The sequence below is a fragment of the Rhinolophus ferrumequinum genome, chromosome 15 (assembly GCF_004115265.2).
Source record: "Rhinolophus ferrumequinum isolate MPI-CBG mRhiFer1 chromosome 15, mRhiFer1_v1.p, whole genome shotgun sequence".
NCBI lineage: Eukaryota > Metazoa > Chordata > Mammalia > Chiroptera > Rhinolophidae > Rhinolophus > Rhinolophus ferrumequinum.
Genome location: NC_046298.1, coordinates 18,103,628 through 18,124,903, shown reverse-complemented (window position 1 = coordinate 18,124,903; position 21,276 = coordinate 18,103,628). Strand labels below are relative to the sequence as shown.

The 21,276-nt window shown below is 44.9% G+C and overlaps 1 protein-coding gene across 1 annotated transcript in view; it reads right to left on the bottom strand.

Annotated features, from left to right (window-relative positions):
- The window catches only part of CDH1 (cadherin 1), a 70,525-nt gene that overhangs the window by 23,971 nt on the left and 25,278 nt on the right, over positions 1–21,276 (bottom strand). The window contains exon 3 of the mRNA XM_033128028.1: positions 912–1,141. Coding sequence (XP_032983919.1) covers positions 912–1,141 — 230 coding nt within the window. The remainder of the gene's footprint in view (positions 1–911; positions 1,142–21,276) is intronic.

Sequence of the window (21,276 nt, the reverse complement as noted above, 5' to 3'; positions counted from 1 at the left end):
GAAGGAACCACCATGGGAGCAGTTTAGAAACTGGCAAAGGCATTTGGCTTTGGGTAACAATTCCCAGAGACATTCTTGCCAAGAACCTGGGCAGACACACATCCTTCCATTCATGGCCAGTCCATCCATTTGTCCATTGAATATTGCCTGGCCTCCTTGTACGTGCCAGACCAAGGGTCAGGCAATGCAAATATTAGGGGGAAGGATCGTATGAAGATTACAGTTCAATGGGGCAAAAGCTTCCCACTGATTCTTCCCCTTCTTTGCCAAGACCCTCTCCACTAGAAACACAAAGAACAAAATGATCAGATAATTGACCTCTTGTTCATTCTTCTTCTAGGAAGAGAATAAGAACAGTTAACAGTATTTATTATAGGCCTAGCATAGTTCTAACATTTCACATGCATCAATTCATGCAGTCATTATTATATCCATTTTACAGATAAGGAAATTCAAGCATAGGCAGATTAAATCACTCCCCCAAGGTTACTCAGGCAGTAAATGGCAGGACTGGAATTCAATCCCAGACAGAATCCATGTCCTTACCCACTATTCTATACTAGCCACAGAAATAAAGGTAATGTCTTGCCATCATTCCACCTGCTCCCTCTCCACCCAACAAAACATTCCCAGCAAGAATTAGTTTAGTTAGACAAATGGTTGCCAGCTGCGGGTTATTCTGGAGACATTTGGCAGCATCTGGAGACATTTTTGGTTGTCACGATTGGGAGACTAGATTACTAGCATCTAGTAGGTTAAGACCAGGAATACTGCTAAACTTCACATAGTACACAGGACAGCCCCACAACAAAAAATTATCCAGCCCCAAATGTGAATGGTGCCAAGTAAAGAAACCTGGATTAGAAACAGACTAAAATATTAGTGAACTTCCCAGAAACACTGCAACATACATGATGATGATGGTGGCGATGGTGGTGTTTGGGCGCGGCTGCCTTCAGCGTCACTTTGGTGGAAAGCTTCCTGCGGGTGGAGTCCCAGGCGTGAACAAGAAAACTGATCTCTGGATTATGAAGTTGTACAGGCCGTTTGACTGTAAGCACACCATCTGTGCTCACTTTGAATTTGGTGTCGTCGGAAACATAGATTGTCCTTGGTTGACCAGTGCATCCTTCAAAACTCACTGCAGGGCATAAATCACAATTATTAGGAAAGTGGGCAGATTTAAAACAAGAACATTCCTTCTCTAAAATGCAAACTGGGCTCTCCCACGAAAAACCTGACTCACACAAAACAGGCACAAGCAAAACAAACCATAGTCTGGTGACAGAACAGCAAAGATATAAAAGTAGTTGATTTATCATTATGTTCTTCACAATTATAGGGCAACTGTTAATTGTGCTTTGAGTTTTTCCCCTCTACCTGTAAAGTGAAAACAGTAACCTGTCTAGAAAGTAACTTCTCCTTTTCAATAACAACAAAAAGGGGCCTCTCCTTTTCAGATGGCTCTTGACAATATGAAAATGGACTCCTAAAATAACTGAGACGGAATACCTATTGAGTCCAAAAGTTAGAGACCAAGGTACAATGTCATGCTATGGATGGGCTACATTTCAATACACAGTGGTAGATAACAAGAAAGAGCCAGCATGACGTCATATAATGGTTAAGAGTATGGACCCTGGACGAGACTCCCTAGGTTCAAGTCCCAGCTCTGCTTATTAGCTCTGCGACCTTGGGTAAGTTATTTAATCTCTCAGTCTACCCATTTGTTGAAAGAAGGCAACAATAGCAACTATCTACTACGGTTGTTTTAAGATACATAGAACAGTGCCTGGCACATAACAAATACTGTATTAAAGTTTGTTAAATAAAAATTTAAAAACACATGGAGCTCTGGTTAATCATTTATTCAGCCCTTGTGAGTATTCCACAAAAGATTTTAACTGCAGGTAGTTACTTAGTGTGATTATATGCTTATTATCTGAGACACAGAGAGGTAGTGCCTGCTTGCTTGCCTCGTGAGGCACTGAGGAAAACCTGACTACTGCCAGTTAGGGGAGATAATGAAGGTTTCCTAGGAAAGTCTTCAACCAGATCATACAGGGAGGCAAGACAAATGCAAAAGGCAGAGCAAAACTACTTGGGTGGGGGAACTTATGAGCAATGGCATAAAGACAAAACTATTTTTTAAATACTTTATAGTTATTCAAGTATTAAAAGTTAAAAAAGTATGAATACCCAAAGCTGGAGAAGCTGTGATGAAAAGTGTCTACGTGGAACATCTGAGTCCCAAAGGACTCATTCAACAGGTTCCCACCAAGCTACAGAAACCCTGCTGTGTTCTAAGGACAAACTGAACAAGGTAGGCAAGACAACTGCTCTCACTGAGCTTACACTGCTGTGGGACAGATGGACAAACACCCAAATCAAAAACTGCAGACAGTGATTGATAAATGTTAGTGGAGACAGAGGAATTAAAGAGGGTAATACAAGACTGCCAGCGGGGGAGGGAAGTTTGGGGAAGGTGTAATTTATATTGGTTGGTGAAGACAGACCTCTCTGAGGGGGAGGTGTCTGAGCTGAGACCTGAAGGAGTCAGCCTGGCTCAAGAGCCTTACCGGCAGAGGGAACAATACATAAAACAGTTCATTCTGGGAAACTCTCAAGTTAGCCTGTTTTCCTCCCTTTCAAATAATTGCCCCTCATTCCTCCAATGGAATTTCTATGTTTCCCAAGTGATCTTTTATGAAAATGCCTGCTCTTGTGCCTATTTTACACAGCTAGACACCTCTCCGTTCATGAGGATCAGGTCTCTGCCAGAAAGCCCTAAAGCCATCCATGGGCTGCAGTTTTCATTTCTTCCACCAGGTGCCACCCTTGCAAATGTTTCTGAAGCCAACAGCTCCACCCTTGCTAGAGAAAGTAAGATGATAGTTGAAGGCAAGAGGGTAAGCAACAGGCATACCCATTCTGAAGATGAAGAAATTGAGACTCAGGAGGTTAAGAAATTTCCCTGATATCTTATAACTACTGAACAGAAGAGCTGGGACTAATTCTCAACATGAGTTATTTAGTCTCATGGTTGTCACTCCCTCTGGGGAGAACTTCTTGGGGCCTTGGCTACTTTTATAGGATACCTTTACCTCCTAGCTAGAATCAGGGATGGTAGAAATCTGAGGCCACCTCACTTACTAGCTGGGAGTATGCTACCTGACAAATAAACTGAGCAGCCAAACCAAGAAGAGTTATTTCACAGGAAGGGAGCTGGGTCCTTTGACTAATCACTCACCCAACCAACTCTCCCTCCCAGTTTATAAAGAAATCAAAACCATGCCCCCACCCCTACCCTCACTTTTCAGGCAGGTTCTACAACTCATTTCCCAAATTTGAGGGGGTAGATGCAGGGTGATCAATGGAAGATTATAACAAATGACAGGAAGAGGGCGACAAGAAGAAAGGGCTGATTTGAGTCTGTGACTGGATTATAAACCCAGATTCTGCCATGTTCTTGCTGAGACGCCTTAAGCAAAATGCTTAACCTCTCTGGGTCTCAGTTTTCTCTACTGGAAATGAAGAATACCACCACTGATCAAACCTACCTGTTTAGGGTTTTGTGACGATTAACCATGACAGTAAATGTGGATCACAGTTTGAAAGCAAAAGAACAATACAAATCAAAGGAGATTGTTATTTTTCTGCATTTGGGAGAACGAGCTAGAAGACAAGTATTTGCTAAATGAACAGATGAACCATAAAATGACAACAGAAGCAAGAAGAAATGCAAAGTCTGTAAAAGATGGGCAGATACTGCCCGTTAGGTCTCAAGTGGGAATTTCTTTCTAAACTAGCAAAACAAGATGTTTTTCAAATAACCCTTCCCCAGCTCACCCCAGCAGAAGTAATGTGGCAACTGGACTGTGTGGGGGCTTGTCACATAAGCAGGGAACAAGAGCTGTCCTCGTTGATCGCACTGAATTCTTTTCCCCAGCCGGCCCAAACCGGGGCAATGACAAACGTGACTGGACTTGCCAAGGGTGGTGGCCTGAAAATATGAAAATGCCTTTGCACATAACTTGATGCAAGGTATTTAACCTGCTTTGGGGAATCTCATCTTAATGGGGGCTAAGTCCCCTTGAGAAGTGACAGAAGAAGTGTGATGGACAGGCAGCCCCAATCGGAATTTCGAAGTGCTCATTAAGAACCATCATATTTCCAGGCAACCTTATCCACTGGGCTGAGGAACCAGAAATCATAGGAAAAACTGGGGGGATCTCCAGTTCCGGGAAGGTTCTGGGAAGCTTGCTTCACCCCTGGCAAAGGCTGGCCAGTGTCTTGAGGCCACAGTGAATGGATCGCCAGCATGTGGGAGAGTATACAAGAATGGCAAACTGTTGAAACCAGACGATTGATTGGTACATGAGGATGGGGTAGATTTGAACATGGCCACAATACAAAGTTCAACAAAAATATAAAGCCAGCAAGGGACTAAGTATTCTTTAGGTCAGCACATCCTCCTCCTTTCCTAAATCTGTTATTTGGCTCCTTGGTTTAGAAACCAAATCCCAACGACAAGAGCCCAGAACCCAGGGGTCTTCTCTAAATGGGAAAATCTTTTCACCACAATATTATCAATACCAGCAAAAACTACAACCTCAACTAATAGCTCCAACTACCTCTTATTGACTGTTTTCTTAATCTTTTAAACATGTATAAAACATTATGTGTCTGGCTCTATCCTAAGCACTTGACAAATATTTAATCCCAGAACTCTATGAGGTTGGAACTATTAGTGTCCCCTTTTTACAGATGGGGAAATTGAGGCAGCTAGTAAGTAGCAGAGCTGAGATTGGAACCCAAGCAGTCAGAGTCCATACTCCTACCCGCCCTTCCTCATGCCTCTCTCCACAAGCCAGAACCTTGCACTGTGCCCCTTATGTCCAGTTTTCTGATTTAATTCCCCCCCCACTTCCCCACTTTCTGGGGTAGGCATCACGACCCCCATTTTGTTTGCCCTAAATTACACACTGGTGACTGGAGGGGCTGAGCCAACTAGCCCCAAAGTGAGCACTCTTCACCACTGTTCCCATATGCCAAACAGGGATATGTTTTCCAACAATAATAGAAAGGAATACTTAAAGGAAAAACAACCAGAAAAAGACATTCCAGAATAGTATACAATTCTACACACCAGGTTAACAGCAATTTGGGTGAAGGTGGGGGGAAGATGGAAAGAAGAGCAGTTGGCATAAGGGTAGGAGCAGTTTTTTGTTAAACATATTTTCCTTATATATCGTTACATTGTATTGTGTATTACAATGACAGTGAATTACTTTTTAAAACAACAAAAATAAGAATGATTTTTTTAAAAGCAACACATTGTGAATTTGCATGTTATTCATCCTACAAGCGTCCCATTTTGTAGCTTATTTGGCAGAAGTAGTGGCTTTAATCAGAGGACCCTAGGAAGAGATGAATGAAGTTCAAATACAAATTAAACTCAAGTTCATGAGAAGTCCTTGGGCAGGCCTGGAGCACTCAGCGGCATTCTTTGCTTAGAATTGCCATCACGCCATGAACAGTCCGGCTTTAAGGATTCTTCTCCCACCCCCGCCCAGCCCGTAGCTGGAATGTGAGTGGGTAGGATTAAGACAGTCAAAAGCCTCTATATATTTCTGGGAGATGTTGAGATTTAAGGACGGGGGCCTGCTATCAAAGCCAGCTAACCACAGTTGAGTTATTTGGTAACTAGTGGGATATCCCCAGTCTCTTAGAAGCAACTACATGAAAGCAGTGCCTTCCCCACACCACGTACAAAGGCGTGCATTATGGATTGTTTCCTTCTCATCAGAACACATTTGCCACAGCTAACACCAAAGAACACAGCACATAGCTTTATTTCAAGGATCATTTGAACTTGAGTGCTCTGCCTCAGGAAGAGAAAGTCACACACACAACCTCGAGGGCCAGATCAGTGAGCCTTCTGTGGCTCCTGGGGGGGGGGGGGTGTCACACTTCCATTGTGTACCCTTAAACCAAGGGCTTAAATAATGAAGATAAATGACAAGAAATTTAACTTGATGGACAAAAGGAGTCCTGGGAAGACAGAAATGTACCACTGAGCGAGGCAAGAGTTTCTTCTGGCTGGTTAAGAACGGCGTCTCTAACTCCAACCAAAGCCATAACCCTCCACGGCTACCACCGCCTATAAAATTTCTTTCTAGGTTCCATTTTCTTTGATGGCGCTGAGTGATTCTGGAACATCTTCCTTTGATGGGTGCCCATGAAATTACTAAACATTATAGGTTTATTGAACACCCATGCTCAGCAGAGAACATAATTTTATGTTTAAAAAAAATGGGAGGGAAAAAGGACGATCACGCCTCCAGTTTGCCCACACGTGGGGGATGCTCAGGAGATCCAGGTTGCACCAGGGAGACTCTTTCTTTGCCCTGATACGTCTCTAAGTGTCTGCGTCCATTTGCTGCTGAGAACTATAGCCAACAACAGGATCTAACAGCCTTACGAGAGCCAGCGGCCCTGGGTGGGAGGAACTTAGCAGCCCTCACTTAGAAATGAGGACACAGCCTCAGAAGTCTCACTGAAAGAGACCTGCCCAGGCCACACCGCTCAGAAGTGGCAGAGCCTGTGGCCTGACGTCACTATCAGGACTTAACCACCAGGCATCCTCTTAGTATGGATTAGCCACTTGCCAAGCCAAGGTCCTACTTGAATGGAAACCCGGAAGTTAGTTCACCCAAAAGAAGAGAATCAGTGGAGAGTAGCTAGCATACTCGTAGCAAAGGTTCCCGTCTCGATCTTTTCCCTCCACACACTCCCTCCTTCTGTCTTCTTGCATGAACTCTGCTGTGCCTGGGAAATCCAGTTGCAAAGCCAAATCAGGACAGTCAGAAGCCAAGTGAAAGAGGAAGCAGATTCAAGAATGTTCTGTGTTAAGTCACTGCATTACATGAGCTAAACTACTAAGTCAGAGTCCCTCTAATCAGCTTAAACTGCACACATTTTTCTTGGAAAGATAAGCAGCTTGGAATATCAGATTGCACAAGCACAACTCGAGTGTGTCCACAGAGTGCTGTGTGTGCGCCTGAGGCGCCTGCATTCATCAAATCTCCCCTGTTGACAGGCAGCTCCCAGGGGAACCCAGGATGGGAAGTTTACGCTCCTGAAGCTTATCGAGCTCTTTCTCCCAGCCTCCCAGAACAAATTACAAGTGGTCTCTCTCTTCACTTAACTTGCACCCGGAAAACAGATGTCAACAATGAGCGCTGCCTGGGTAGGAAGCAAGGAGCAAAGTCCCCTGCGCTTGTTTCCATCAAAACAGACTGAGGTGGAGAGCAGGGCAGGGTGTCAGTGCAGAGAGAAAAGAGTGAGGTTGCAGGTAAAGGAAAAATTAGCCCCAGGCCCCTGGGAAGGGGTGCCCACAGGATAAAGAGGCAATCCATCACCCTTGATTCCCCCCCCCCCTTGGTTTTAAGGTAACTCACGCCGTCTGGGTCAGTCTGGCAGTGTATTTTTGCTTCCCAATCATGTTTCTGCTTGAGCTACTGCTGTCTTAGTTATTGGACAGCAAACACCATGGATGCTAATCAGAATCAGCCGGAAAAAACGCCAGAAAGGGCACTTGTGTAGTTAGTTAAAAGCCAGTACAAATGCTTTTACAGTTTTACATTTGTGTGAACGGGGTCAAACCAAGTTGGATTCAGATCCCAGCTGTGCTTTTCATGTGTCACTGTGGGCAAGTTATGCTGACCTCCCTTGAGTGTCAGTTTCCCTGTTCTGTAAATGGAGACATCCTCATCTCTGTCGAGGGACTGCTTCAAGAGCTCTTTCTTCAACAAATACTGACTGAGCCCTCACGCTCTGCCAGGTATCATTCTAAGGCCTGGGAAATACAGCCGTGAACAAAGCACGGTCTCTGCCCTCCTGGGGCTTACAACATTCCAGAGGGGAAGAGATAATTACCAAATACATTAGTGTCAAGACTGAAAAGTGTTAATAGAGAAAAATAAGCAGATAAGGGGTTTCCAAAGCTTTATGCAGCAGCTGGGGTGGAGGGTACAATTTAATATAGTACATTTAGGAAAAGCTTCAGGAAGGGGCATTTGGAGAGATGGTCCCAGCTTCTGGCTGTGTGCTAAATGAGGCGGCGAGCCATGTGGCAGTGACAGTGGTGGGTGGGTGGGTGGGTGGGTGGGTGTCAAAGGCCTCCTCAAGCACTGCTCACCTGCTGCTCACCTACTGTGGGCAGGGCCCTGTCCTAGTACTGAAGTCCCAGGTGTGAACACAACAGGTACTGACCCCTGAGCTCCTGGGGCTGACATTCTAGGGGGATAAAGGAATGTTAGCACGCGGGCCCACACAGGGGTGAAGGCTCCTGCTCCCTCAGTCTAGAGGGGCCTGGCATCCCCACTGCCCCTGCCTTCTTGAGAGCACGGCCAGAAAAGAACTGTTTTGTTTCCCGTTCCACGCCTCTCCTGGGCAGTTCAGAAATGGGCCTGCTCCCACTGATAAAAGCTCGGCCAGCTTGATCTCAGTATTCCCGCCTGGATGGGACCCTGGTGGCTCAGCCGGAGAAAGAAGCTAGGGCTGCTTCTCTGCTCAAGTCTGAGACCCAAGGGCTTGGCTTCAGTTCTCCAAGGAGGACACTAACTGCCAAGGAATCTCATCTTAATTAGATTTAAAAAGTGCGGAGGAAGCAGTGGAACTCCACTGTAACGGGGAGTTGGCATCTGGCCTGCTGCAGAGGTAGAAGGGAACCTCTTCCCTGTCATAAGGAGGAAACTGGTTTGGTTTTGTCAAAAAGGACCAGGAGAATGGAGAGGCCCTCTGGGCTTCCACAGGAAATTGGAGTTTTATTGTCCCAGCTTCTGGCTGCATGTTAAACACACACCCAACCCGCCTACCTAAATACAGACACAATAATTGATCATTCCCATGGCCTGCAACCCAGGAAACATTCCTCCTGCCAGGTTGGGCAACTCCAGGAACTGTTTGCTTATCGATCAGGAAAAAAAAAGGCTCCCTCTCACACCAGAGTACCTGCCCACTTTTCCTTACTGTTGGGTTTCCCCCGAGGCCAGGGAGGGCCCCATGTTCCAGGTTCCAAACAACTGAACCCCTCCTCCTTCCAACTCCTACTGATCCCTCACAGGAAGGGGAAGCTGATGGCCCTGGGTTAGGGGATCAGGGCTCCCCTAATGGGAGGGCTGCCCACTTGTGAAATAAAGCAACTTGACCAATATACCTGTAACAACATTTCCAATCCAGGGCCTAATGTGCCCTGTACACAGACTCCCTGGGGATGCTTTTTAAAAATACCGAGGCCTGGGCCCTGCCCCAGACTAACTGAATCCGATCTTTAGGCCTAGAAGAGCCCAGGCATGGATATTTGGAGCACCCAATGGGAATGGGGAATGGCTCTACAAAGGCTGCTCTTAGGAGAGGCAAAAGTATAACAAGCACTTTACATTATCACAACAACCAGTGAGGAAAGCATCACTCTCCCAATTTATCATCTAGGCTCAGAGATGTTAAGTTGACTTTTCCAGGGTCACACCGCATCAAGGGGCTTGAGTTGGGATTCAAACCCAGGTCTGCAACTCCCAAGACCCCCAGTCTTAAATTAACCCCTGCACAGTCTGATATCCACAGTCTGATCTTCTGGGTTTTGAGGCCTCCTTATTTCCCCACCTCTGTCTCTCTGACAGTAGGACGTGAGCATACCCAGTGACTTCTATTTACTCTGGGCATCAGATGCTAACATGATGGGGAAAAACACACACCTCACACTCCTCGGTCACTTTTTAGGAAGGTGCTTTGTTAACCACATCTATTTTTTTCCACCAAATCTTAGTTTTGTTTTTAATTTCTACTGCAGTACCTTGTGTTAGAGGGGGAAAGTGACAAAACGTAGATGACACAGCAACATTATTCCTAATAGTCAAAAAGTGAAAAGAACCCAAGTGTCCATCAACTGATGAATGGATAAAATGTAGTATACAATACAGAACACTGCATATTCATCAATCAAAAGAAGTGAATTACTGATACATGCTACACCATGGATAAACCTTGAAAACATTATACTAATCACAATGACCATAGAAGTGAGTCACAAAAGGACCATGTAGTTATTCTATGGCTCAATTTATATGAAATGCTCAGAACAGGTAAATCTATAGATCAAAAATAAATTAGTGATTTCCCAGGGCTGGTGGGTAGGAAAGGAAGGAGTCAGGGGGTGTTAGCAAAGGGGTGTGGGATTTCTATTAGAGATGATGAAAATGTCCCAAAACTGTTTGTGGTTGTACAACTCTATGGATATGCTGAATGACCACTGAATCCTATACTGAAATGTCATGTATAATGTGTAAACTTTATCTCAGTAAAGCTGTTACCAAACAAAAGAAAAAGAAAAACCAAAAACGCAAAGCACTCATGGCCCCACCCAAGCAGAGAAGCCACTGTTAATGCCACTGTTATGTATCTTTCAGATCCCGGCCTACACCCCGTTCCTGATTCACTCCCTTTCCCTGTCCTGCATCCCTTGATAGCCTCTGTGTTTCTAAAATTAGGTTATGTGCATTACTATATTTTTAAGAACCTTCTTCCCCAACTTTCTCCTTTCTCCCCATTTGCCCATTGGAAAGGCAGGCAGGCAGGCAGGCAGGCAGGCAGGCAGGAAAGAAGGAAGGAAGGAAGGAAGGAAGGAAGGAAGGAAGGAAGGAAGGAAGGAAGGAAGGAAGGAAGGAAGGAAGGAAGGAAAATCAAACTATATAGTTATTAGTATGGATAAAATATGATACAGCTACTCAGCAACAAAACAATAAATGCAATAGCATAGATGAAACTTAAAAGCATTATGCTAAGGGAAAGAACAAGACTATCAGCCCAGGAGATCGGATTCAGTTAGTCTGAGGCAGGGAGGGCCCAGGCCTGGGTATTTTTTAACAGTGCGCAAAAGAGTACATATTACATTTATATGAAAATTCTCAAAAACCAGAGACAGACAGATCAGTGGCTGCCTGGAGCTGGGGGTGGGGGTGGGGCTTGGTTACCAGTAAGCACAAGGGGACCTGCGGGGTGACGAAAGTATTCTGAAACTGATCATGGTGATGGCCGCACAGCTCTGTGCATTTATAGATTAGCTCACTGTACACTTACAGTGGCTATGTTGTATGGGGTGTAAGTTACATAGCAATAAACCTGTAACAAAAATAGTTCCTAGGGTCTCCTTTGAGGAGGACCCCATCAGTCAAAGACCCATGGTTCAGAAAAGACACAATCTAGGCACCCAATGATGCCAAGCTCAGAGTTATAAAAAAGTGGGGAGGAAAAGAGAAGCCATAAATAATTCTTAATTAACAATAATTAGAAGAGTAAATGTTCAATATAATGATAGTCATCGTGAGCAGGCACTGTGCTGAGCTCTTCACAAACAGACTCCTAAACGCTGTGGAGGAGGTGGGGTTCTTTAATCCCCTTGATGGTGATGAGCCTGAGGCTCAGAAAGGCTTAATTTGCTCAAGGTCCAGAGAGCCAGTCAATCTCTGAAGTAGGCTTGGCTGAGCCACTAGGCTAAAACTGCTCTGCCTGGAGGAGGGGGAGAAGCTCCTTGGCGAGTTAAGAGCAACATGAGAAGGAGGGAAATACACGCTGGGCACAAATGTAGTCTGCTAAAACCACAGACTTCATTCTCTATAATAAAGAACACAACCCAGATAGCAACAGGCACCAATCTGGGGGCAGCATTTCTCAAGAGCTAGCTGACACAGGAAGATGCTGACCCTGGCTATGGAAACACGGAAAGCAAGCCATCGCGGAGTCCGGAACTTGGAATCATTCAGTAACTTGGGAACAAGGCCTGGAAACCTCTTCCACAACACAAGGAACAAATGTGAGGCTTGCACCTTTTCCAAATGTGGGTTGTGCTGGGCGCTCTGCCTCTGACATTTGGAACAAAACTCTTAAAAGAACCAAAAGAATTCCTAAAAGAACCCAAACTCCTAAAATCCCAGAACAGCTGGAAGCCAGGCACTTCCCGCAGAGTCTCCAGGTCACATGCATTTGCAGATGACTCCAAAACAAGTGCTCACTTGTCCCACAGGGCTTACAAGAGGAGGCTTTCTTTTTCAATGGATGCTACCATCATTTTTCATTACCAAGAACAAATAAGCATTGATGCGAAAGGCAGTTGCTTTTAAGAGTGTTTGCTAAATCTCCTCTACTGGCTCTAAAGGTAATCATTCAGCCCCCACGTGCGCCTTTGCTCAAGCTCGAGAAACCCTCACAATCCCATAACCCACTGAGTCCCAGGAAAAAGCAGAAATAGCTCAGCTTGGGGTGCTCGCTCCAAGAATTCCAAGTAGGATAAAAAAACGAAAATAAGGAAATGGCATGAAGACCGACCCATGGTCCCAGATGCAGACTTTGGCATATGCTGGGGCATAGCCACAGGTCACATGGCTAACTTGTGTAAGATGCCATGGTGTGGGTGCTGCCACCACAGGGACCTGTGGCACCTGTCCTAGCAGCAGTTCCAAAACTTAATTTTCCTGGTTGCAGCTCTTAATAAGACTTTGTGGTCCCTTTACCCAGCCTCTTCCCACTTTCCAATGTGATCAAAAATTGGAAGCTTGCACACAGGCAAAATGACGTATGTACAAGGTTATTCACTAACGGCATTGTTTGCAGTAGCCAAACATGAGAGACAACCCAAGCATCCATCAACAGAGGATTAGTTAAATAAGTTATGGAATTTCCTTACCATGTGAGAAGGCTCTATGCACCGCTGTGGAATGAACTTTAAAACATAGTGTTAGGTGATAAAAGCAAGGTGCAAAGCAGTGCAAGGGGATAAAAATGTATGTTCATATTTGCATACAGAAACTTTGGAATAAACCAATAACTGAGAGTATAGGTAAAAGAAGGGGCTGTTATTGGGCCCAAAGAGGACAGGGTGGGAGTAAAGCTTTTCATTGTACATATTTTTATTCTGGTTAATTTTTCAGTCATGTATACATATTATCTAACAAAGTTCTAAAAACGTAGGGGACTATATGTAAATTGCTTACTATTTACTTTATAGGAGAAAAATTATATTTTTGCAAATGCTCAAGGATTTGTTCCCAGATGACCACAATCCCTCCGAAAATCTCAACAACCCAGGAAACAGGAGACGTGGTGGGAAAGAAGGGGTATGACCCACACGTGACTGGAGAAGGAATGGGTGCTGCGGGGGTGGGGGGTGGGGAACTCCTGTCAGCTGGCTTAGTAAGATGAATGCTAGATGCCAGATCAGCTGACCAGATTCTCTCTGGGGTTTGTCAGGAAGACGAGTGCTCAGGCAAGTCCCTTTCATTCATTCTGGGTTAGTTTTCTCACCTATAACATGCAGGGTGAGCTATGAGCAAAGATGTTCAGAGGCCTTCTTGGACATCGTGGCACATAGAACCAATATGACTTTTCTTTGGACAGCATCCTGATAATGTTTATAGATTTTTACTAACTTCCATCCTCATCTGGCAAAACTTGTGTCTAGGAACTCATCCCACAGATGGACTCACACGTGTGCATGGGGACAGACATACAGTCACTGCAGGCTAGTTTTTAGTCACAGAAGACAGAAATGGCACCGACAGAAGACAGGTTAAATACACAGTGGGTACTCACTCAAGAGAAAATAGTGCAGAAATTGAAAAGAATGAGGTAGCTGTTAAAAAGAATCAAATAAATCTATATGTAATCATATGAGAGGAACTTGTCTTTAAAGAAAGCAAAAAGCAAAGTGGAATCGAGAATATATCTAAAATATCTTCAGAAGGATACAAGAAACTGGTAAGACTGGTTGTCTCGGGAGGTGAACTGCATATGGAAGGAGTAAAAGGAGGGAGCTCTCTGTTTTTGTATTCTTTTGGTTCATGTTTGCTTTCTTATCTTCACACAGTTTTCTTTAACAAGAGGGTTGAATTGAAGGAGGGCTAGTGTTTAGATGACTAACTTCAACGGGCAAGCACTGTGCTTGGTCTTCCACAACTCCTAATGCAAACTTCCGTTGCATTATCAGAAAGAAGACGCTCAGATATGGGAGGCCATATGGTCTTGTTCTATCCGATTCTATTTGTGGTTTGATAACTACGTTCGTTCTCAGGGTTTCAAGCTAATGATCTAAATGATGAATGCTGTTTTTCTTTCCAAGAGTCACTGGAAAGACGGACACTGACCCACGGAACTGGTCCAGAGGCAAAGGGGCAAGGATGATCAAGTGACAGACTGGGAGAAGAGACAGACTAGGAGACACACTAGTAAGTAGTACAGGGCTGACTCTTTCTAGAAAGGTCGGTGCCGGTGAAACCAGAGGGCAAAATAAGGGTCAGCAAAGAGGAGAAACAGCAAGACCACCCAAGAAAAGAAGGAAATGTCTTTTGCTCTGAGCTCACCCCAAACAGAACTGGGCCGCCAGCCTCCCGAGTGCCCCTTACTCAAGCTCAGATGGCTTCATCAGGCACTGCTTCCACTCAGCACTGAGCTTCAGTGTATGAGCTTGGAGTCCAGACAGGTCTGGATTTTCATCTCAGTTGTGCCTCTAACTAGCGGTGTGACTTCAGGAAAATCAACCCTTGTTCTCAATTTCCTCTTTCTACAATAGGGGAAGAAGAGCGTTCTCAGCAACTGCATAGACTTGATATGTACCATGTTGTAAGACCGGGTCTTATATTAATTTTTGCTCCAAAAGACACATTAGAGCTGATGGTCTGGCTAGGTCTTATTTTCGGGGAAACACAGTCGTTAACCCGCGTTGCTGCTGTTAGTGTCAGATTATATATTTGCAGAACTGAAAACTTACGTAGCTGCTCTGAGGCCACCCTGCAAGGAGACAAAAGCCTCAAGGGCTGGCTGGGGAAGGGCAGCAACCTCAGGGCCCCTTCTGTAAACTAAAATCCTATCAGTGCCTCCTTCTGGCCCATCCACCCCACCCCACCCCCCCCAGGATCTGCCACTCCTGCTTTTGGGTGTGGTGCCCTTGCCTGTGGGGAAGCTCTTATCTTGGAGAAGTCAATTCTCCCCAGCCTCTCATGATCATAGTTTTGGTACCTTCTCAGGCCACCTGGAAACCTCTCTGTGGCCATGAAGGCAAGTTTCCCACGTTACTATTCTGCTTTGCCCAACCCCCCCCCCGCCATCCCCGAGGACTTGGCAGTGGCACCACTGAATTGAGCCAAGGTTCTGGGTCTGTGAATGGGAAGGTGTCATTCCCTTCCCCTGGAATTATGAGGAAAGACGTGGACTCCTGTGGGAGGCTCCATGGCCTCTGGTAGATTCTTAAAGGGGTCTGAGACCCCAAAAGAGGAGCTCAGGACTAGAGACACACTTAGGGCTTAAACTGGCGTTGTGAGTATCAGGACGGGGATGAGAGGATGCAGGCGCTCAACTGAGGCCACAATCACGGGTGGTTTCCGATGCCTTGCTTGCCCCAAACCCTGAGCACCAGCAGAAAAATAACTCCAAACCTCCTGCTGGCATGCTTTGAGTGCTGTGAATAAAAACAAGGCACAGGTGAGGGGTGAGGACAGGGGGTTCAAAATGTGAAGGGGGTGAAAATGGGGGGGTGGGAGGAAAACATGGAGACAGCAAAATATCTGACACTTTTTCCTCCATAGACCTAATTCATCTCTTGATGCCTAGACCATTGCAGTAGCCAGTCTTCCCAATTCTGGCCCAGATCCCTACAGCCTCTTCTCTATGCAGCAGACCTGGGGAGCCTGTGACAACCACAGTCAGATTAATGATATGCCTCTGCTCTACTCACAGCCCTCCAGAGATCCCCATTTCTCTCAGAATAAAAGCACGAATCCCTGTGATCAGGCCCCAACTACTTCTCTGACTCATCAGAGACTACCCTTGCCTCATTCAATCCAGCCAACACGCTGGATACGCTCCTGCCCAAGGCATCTGTATTTGCTGTTCTCTCTGCCTGGATGACCCCGTTCGTCCAATAACCCGTCTTCCCCAGATGTCCCTTCCCTTCTTTCCTTCAGAGGTCACCTTCCCTGTAGACCCTGAATATTGTATTTAAAATAGTATCCCCCTGCCTCTAGCACTCTTTCCTTATCCTTCTTCCCTGCTTTATTTTTTCTCTACAGCACTTACCACATTATGTATTTATCACGCCTATTTACTTATTGCCTTTTTTACTTATTTATTATTCCAACAGAATGTAAGTTCCATGAGAGCAGGGCTTTTGCCTAACTATTGTGCTCGTTACTGTATCTGCACACCAACCCCAGTGCCAAACACTTCCTATGTCCTCAATAAATATTTGGTGAATGAATAAATGGTGCCTTTGTCTCCCCCAAACATCTGGCCAGATCCCAAGGAGGCCCCAGATGGTCCCAAAGCCAATCCAAGAGCAGAACCCTGAAGACAAGGCGCAGAGGTGGGCCTAATTTCCAGAGGCCACGGTGGGGCCTGAGAATAGCTGGGAATTCAGGGCTTTGGGTCCCCACTTGAAACGTCCAACGATGCTCACGAGCCAGGAGTACCCACCATAACTTCAGGAGCCTGCAAGCCGGCTAGGACGGCTAATCACCCTAATGATTCCACACCTCTGGTTACCAGTAAGTGATCAAGCGTTAACCCTATGAGAAGCACCGTGCAGAACCTCGGTAAATCCCTACAACCACCCTGGGAGGTACGTACTGCAGCCCCATTTCACAGGTGAACACACCAAGACTCACAGAGGTGAAGTGACTTGCCCAAGGTCACATACCTAGCAAACAGGTAGAGCTTGGAACTGAACTCAAGCCCACCTGACCCCAAAGCCTTAACCTCCACTTTGCCCTGCTCCATCTGATCTGCCAGGGTGTCTCTCCTCTCCCTGTTTCTCGCTGTCTTTTTCCTCCCTGCCGAAAGTCACCACATGGGAGTGTCGGGTTCCAAGTGAGATGCCTCTGGGGCATCTCATTCAAGCCCACACTGCAGGTGGAAGGCTAACGTGCTGATGGAACAGGCAGAGTGTTGACATGTGACAAGGCCCGTGTAGACAGGTCTTTGGGGAATTTCAACAGCACAGGAACTGGCTCTAAGAGCTGTAAATAAAGTTGGCTCAACACTTCGGCTGGTAATAGGGCTCACAGGCCCTGGCAAAACCTGAGAGGCCACCTGGCCACCCCCAAAGGTCTTAATTTGCTTAAATAAGAGTGCAATCTTTGGGTGTTACTTCCCAGAGAACTTTTTGCCTTGTGACATAAAGGGGACACGTCAGAGGAGCCAGGAAGAAGGGAAAGAACCTCCCCACCTCAATCAATTCCACAGGAGAACTGTGCATTAACTAAACCCTGTAAGACCGGGCAAATGTGTGCCATTGATGCCAGCTTTAAATATTTCTCACTTTGAATGCGCCATCTCTGCTGACTGGGCAGATTAGACCAGTCAGGCACAGCTTTCTCTTTTAAACACCATTTTAAGCCATTAGCTTAGGCTCATCTCAAAAGTCTGCCTGCCTTTTGACTGCACAATACATCCAGCTTATTTCGGTGTCCATTTTCTTTGGTAGGTAGATGGCTGTGGTTTCCCAGAACCCATTCTGTTTATGGGAAGCCTGCAAACCAAGGTCCTTCAGAGGGCAGGGCCATGCAGAATCACCCGTTTGAGGTTGTTTACTAAAAGCTCAGAGCAAGAGCTCTCTACCACGAACAGGAACTGTTTCACTAATGATCTTATTTTTTTTCCCCACTGCATTTAAAAAATTGATATAATTCACAAAACATAAAATTCACCAATTCAAAGTGTACAATTTCAGTGGTTTTTTTCAGTTATTCCCTATGTTGTGCAACCATCATCACTCTCTAATTCTAGAACATGTCCTCACCCCAAAAATAAATCATGTACCCATTAGCAGTCAGCCCCAATTCCTCTTTCCCCAGCCCCTGGCTACCACCCCCATTTTCTGTCCCTATGGATTTACCTATTCTGGATAGTTCACAGAAATGGAATCACACACATGTGGCCTTTTGTATCTGGCTTCTTTCACTTAGCATGATGTTTCAAGTTCACCCATGGGGTAGCACGGATCAGTACTTCATTCCTTTTTCTGGCTGAATAATAGTCCACTGTGTGGCTAGACCACATTTTGTTTATCCATTCATCAGTTGATAAACATTTGGGTTGTTTTCATTGTTTGGCTACCCCAAATAATGCAATGAACATTCATGCACAAATTTTTGTGTGGCTGTACTTTCACAAGTCTCTTGGGTATACATACCTAGGAGTGGAATTTCTGGGTGATACTGTAAGTACGTTCAACTTTTTGAGGAACTATCAGGCTGTTTTCCACAGCGGCTGCACCATTTTACATTCCCACCAACAACATGTGAGGTTCTGATTCGTCCATGTCTTCTCCAACACGTGTCATTTCCTCTGTTTTTAAATTATAGCCATCGTAGTGAGTGGGAAGTTACTGTGTTTTTGCTAATGATCTTCTAAGAAAACCTGTCACCTCCCCTAGGACATCACCACCTCACAAACACTGCTTTGAAGGCAGTCCTGGCTAGAAAGCCCTTGGTGCTGGTGCTAATTACCACTGCTGCTACTGACACTTTCTAGAGTACACGCTATGTGCCCGGCTCATTATATTAGACATTTAATCTTCGCAATAACTGTATAAAGTAAGTGCTTTTATTATCTCCATTTGATAGGTAGAAAATTTGAGACACAGAGGGGTTCAGTAACTTGCTCAAGGTCACACAGTTTGTAAGTTACTGATATGAAACTGGAATGAGATAGAGCCTTGACCACTACACTTTCATGGATGGTTTCCTGGCATACAAAGTTTGTTGAGAGCCTGGAGGTCGCACAGGAAACACAAGGTCAACATACGAGTACCTGAACACCACCCTAAATGAACCCAGGGTAACTCTGGTTTCTCTAAACCAGCTTAAGGCGCAAGGCTTATGTACACCAACAGCATATTTGTGACAGGGTTATAAACATCTGAGGTGGGACTGCATGGTGGTAACGAGTGGCAGCTCTGAATTCCCACACACCTGGACTGAGGTTTCAGCTCTATCACTCAGGCCCCTAGGGAAAGTCACTCCCCCAGGTCTTAGTTTCCTCATCTATAAAATGTGTCCAATGGCAATCTCTAAATCAAAGGACTGTAGTGAGGACTAAAGGAGAAAGTGCATGACAGAAAGGGACCAGCACACTCGCTGACATACGAGCCTGTTGGACCCGGATTTCACGCACAGCGAGTGTGCTGTGCAGTGGCTAACACTGACTTTAGTACATGTCAGACATCACGCTAAGCACTTAATCTGTTGTTCATGTTCAGGAAATGGTGATCGTTATTATTCAAAATAGCAACGTATACCAACTATGCTTGTCACCTGCTACCATATTAAGAGACATCTAAAATAGCTATATTTGGGGAATTTTTATGGCTCTCACTGCTATATTTTCTTCCCTTTTGAGGGGTCTGTGGAAGACTGATGAAAAATAGAAAGGGCAATGTTTATTTAAAGCTAAATACCCACATATCATAAGTGAGTGCTCTGGAAAATGCTCCTACCTGAGCGTATACCATCTTGAACTTGAGGTCTAATTTCAGGGTCTGAAATCATAACCTTTTGAAAGCAACATGCTGACACCACCAGCTCTGTTTACCTTAGAAGCTTCAGATCTAGTGAGTCCAGCTATGCTTTACTGCAGGGGAGGGAAATATAATGTCTTCTTAAATTACAAACTTGAATTCCATGTGTGGCTGGTGTGCACGTGGTGTATATAGCTTACATGAACTTTATCGCCTCGTAAACATAAAAACAGAAACTTCCTACCCCTCCTAGCATCTAACAGATGCTTCACAGTTCTATCTCCAAAGCAGGGGGGCAAAAGGAGGCCAGCAGGCTCTGATTGGAAGTGAAGAAGGCCACCTTTTCTTTTCGCATTCCCTACTGTGTACACAGGAGCAGCTGTGATCAGAGGAGCCAACATTTTCAATGGCTTATGTGTAAGTACCCTGCCTTCTCAGGAGGTGCCTGAAATAGGACAGCTTTAGTTTTGTTGTTTTTGCATCCTTAATAAAAACATGGTTGGTGAGTTTGTTTAGTTCTTGTTTAGTTCTTATTATAGACTCTTTCCCTTACCCCCAAAACTTTTAGTTATGAGAAACTGTAAAAAAAAAAAAAAACAAAAAAACCAACAACAAAAAAACCCCATAAAAGTTGAGATATAATAAATAAAAGACATTTTTGGGATAGTTGGGGGTATTTGAATATGAAGTAGATGTTAGATGATATTGTAAATTCTCTTAGTTGTGATCATAGTATTATGGTTCAAAAGGAAATTATCCTTCACTTAGGAGATGCAGGCTGAAGTTTTAGTGGTGAAATGTCTGCGACATACTTTCAAATGGCTCAGAAAGCACATATACACACAGATAAGGCAAATATGACAGTGTTAATTGTAAAATGAGGATATTCAGGTGTTCATTTTACTGTATCTCAACTTTCATGGGATTTTTTGTTTGTTTGTTTGTTTTACATTTTCTCATAACTAAAAGTTTGGAGGTAGGGGAAAGAGTCTATAGTAAGATCTAACTTAATAAGAACTAAACAAACTCACCAACCATGTTTTTATTAAGGATGCAATACCGACAAAACTAAAGCTGTCCTATTTCAGGCACCTCATGAGAAGGCAGAGTTCTTTGGAAAAACAATAAGGCTGGGAAAAATAGAAGGCAGTAGGAAGAGAGGAAGCACAACTATGAGATGGGTTGACTCCATAAAAGAAGCCATGCCTGAGTCTACACGGGCCGAGCAGGGCTGTTGAGGACAGGACATGGTGGACATCACTCACTCACAGGGTCGCCAGGAGGTAGAGCTGATAACGGCAGGTAGCACAGAGAATCAGGACTGATATTCACCTAATCTGCATTGACACAGCTGCACCAATGGTGAAAATATTCAAAGTCCCCTGCGGTTGGTGAGCAGCCCCCGCCCTGAGCCTCCTGGGGACTTCCCCATGCCCCCCTCCATCTGCTGCTCAGGACCCCAGGACCTATTTGAGCACTAAACGCCAGGCATACACTTTGACTGCTGTACTGGTCATCATTAAAAGTTTTTAAACATCACTCCTGAATATTCTTTTTTTTTTTTTTTAAAGATTTTATTGGGGAAGGGGAACAGGACTCCATTGGGGAACAGTGTGTACTTCCAGGACTTTTTTCCAAGTCAAGTTGTTGTCCCCCCCAATCTTAGTTGTGGAGGATGCTGTTCAGCTTCAAGTTGTTGTCCTTTCAGT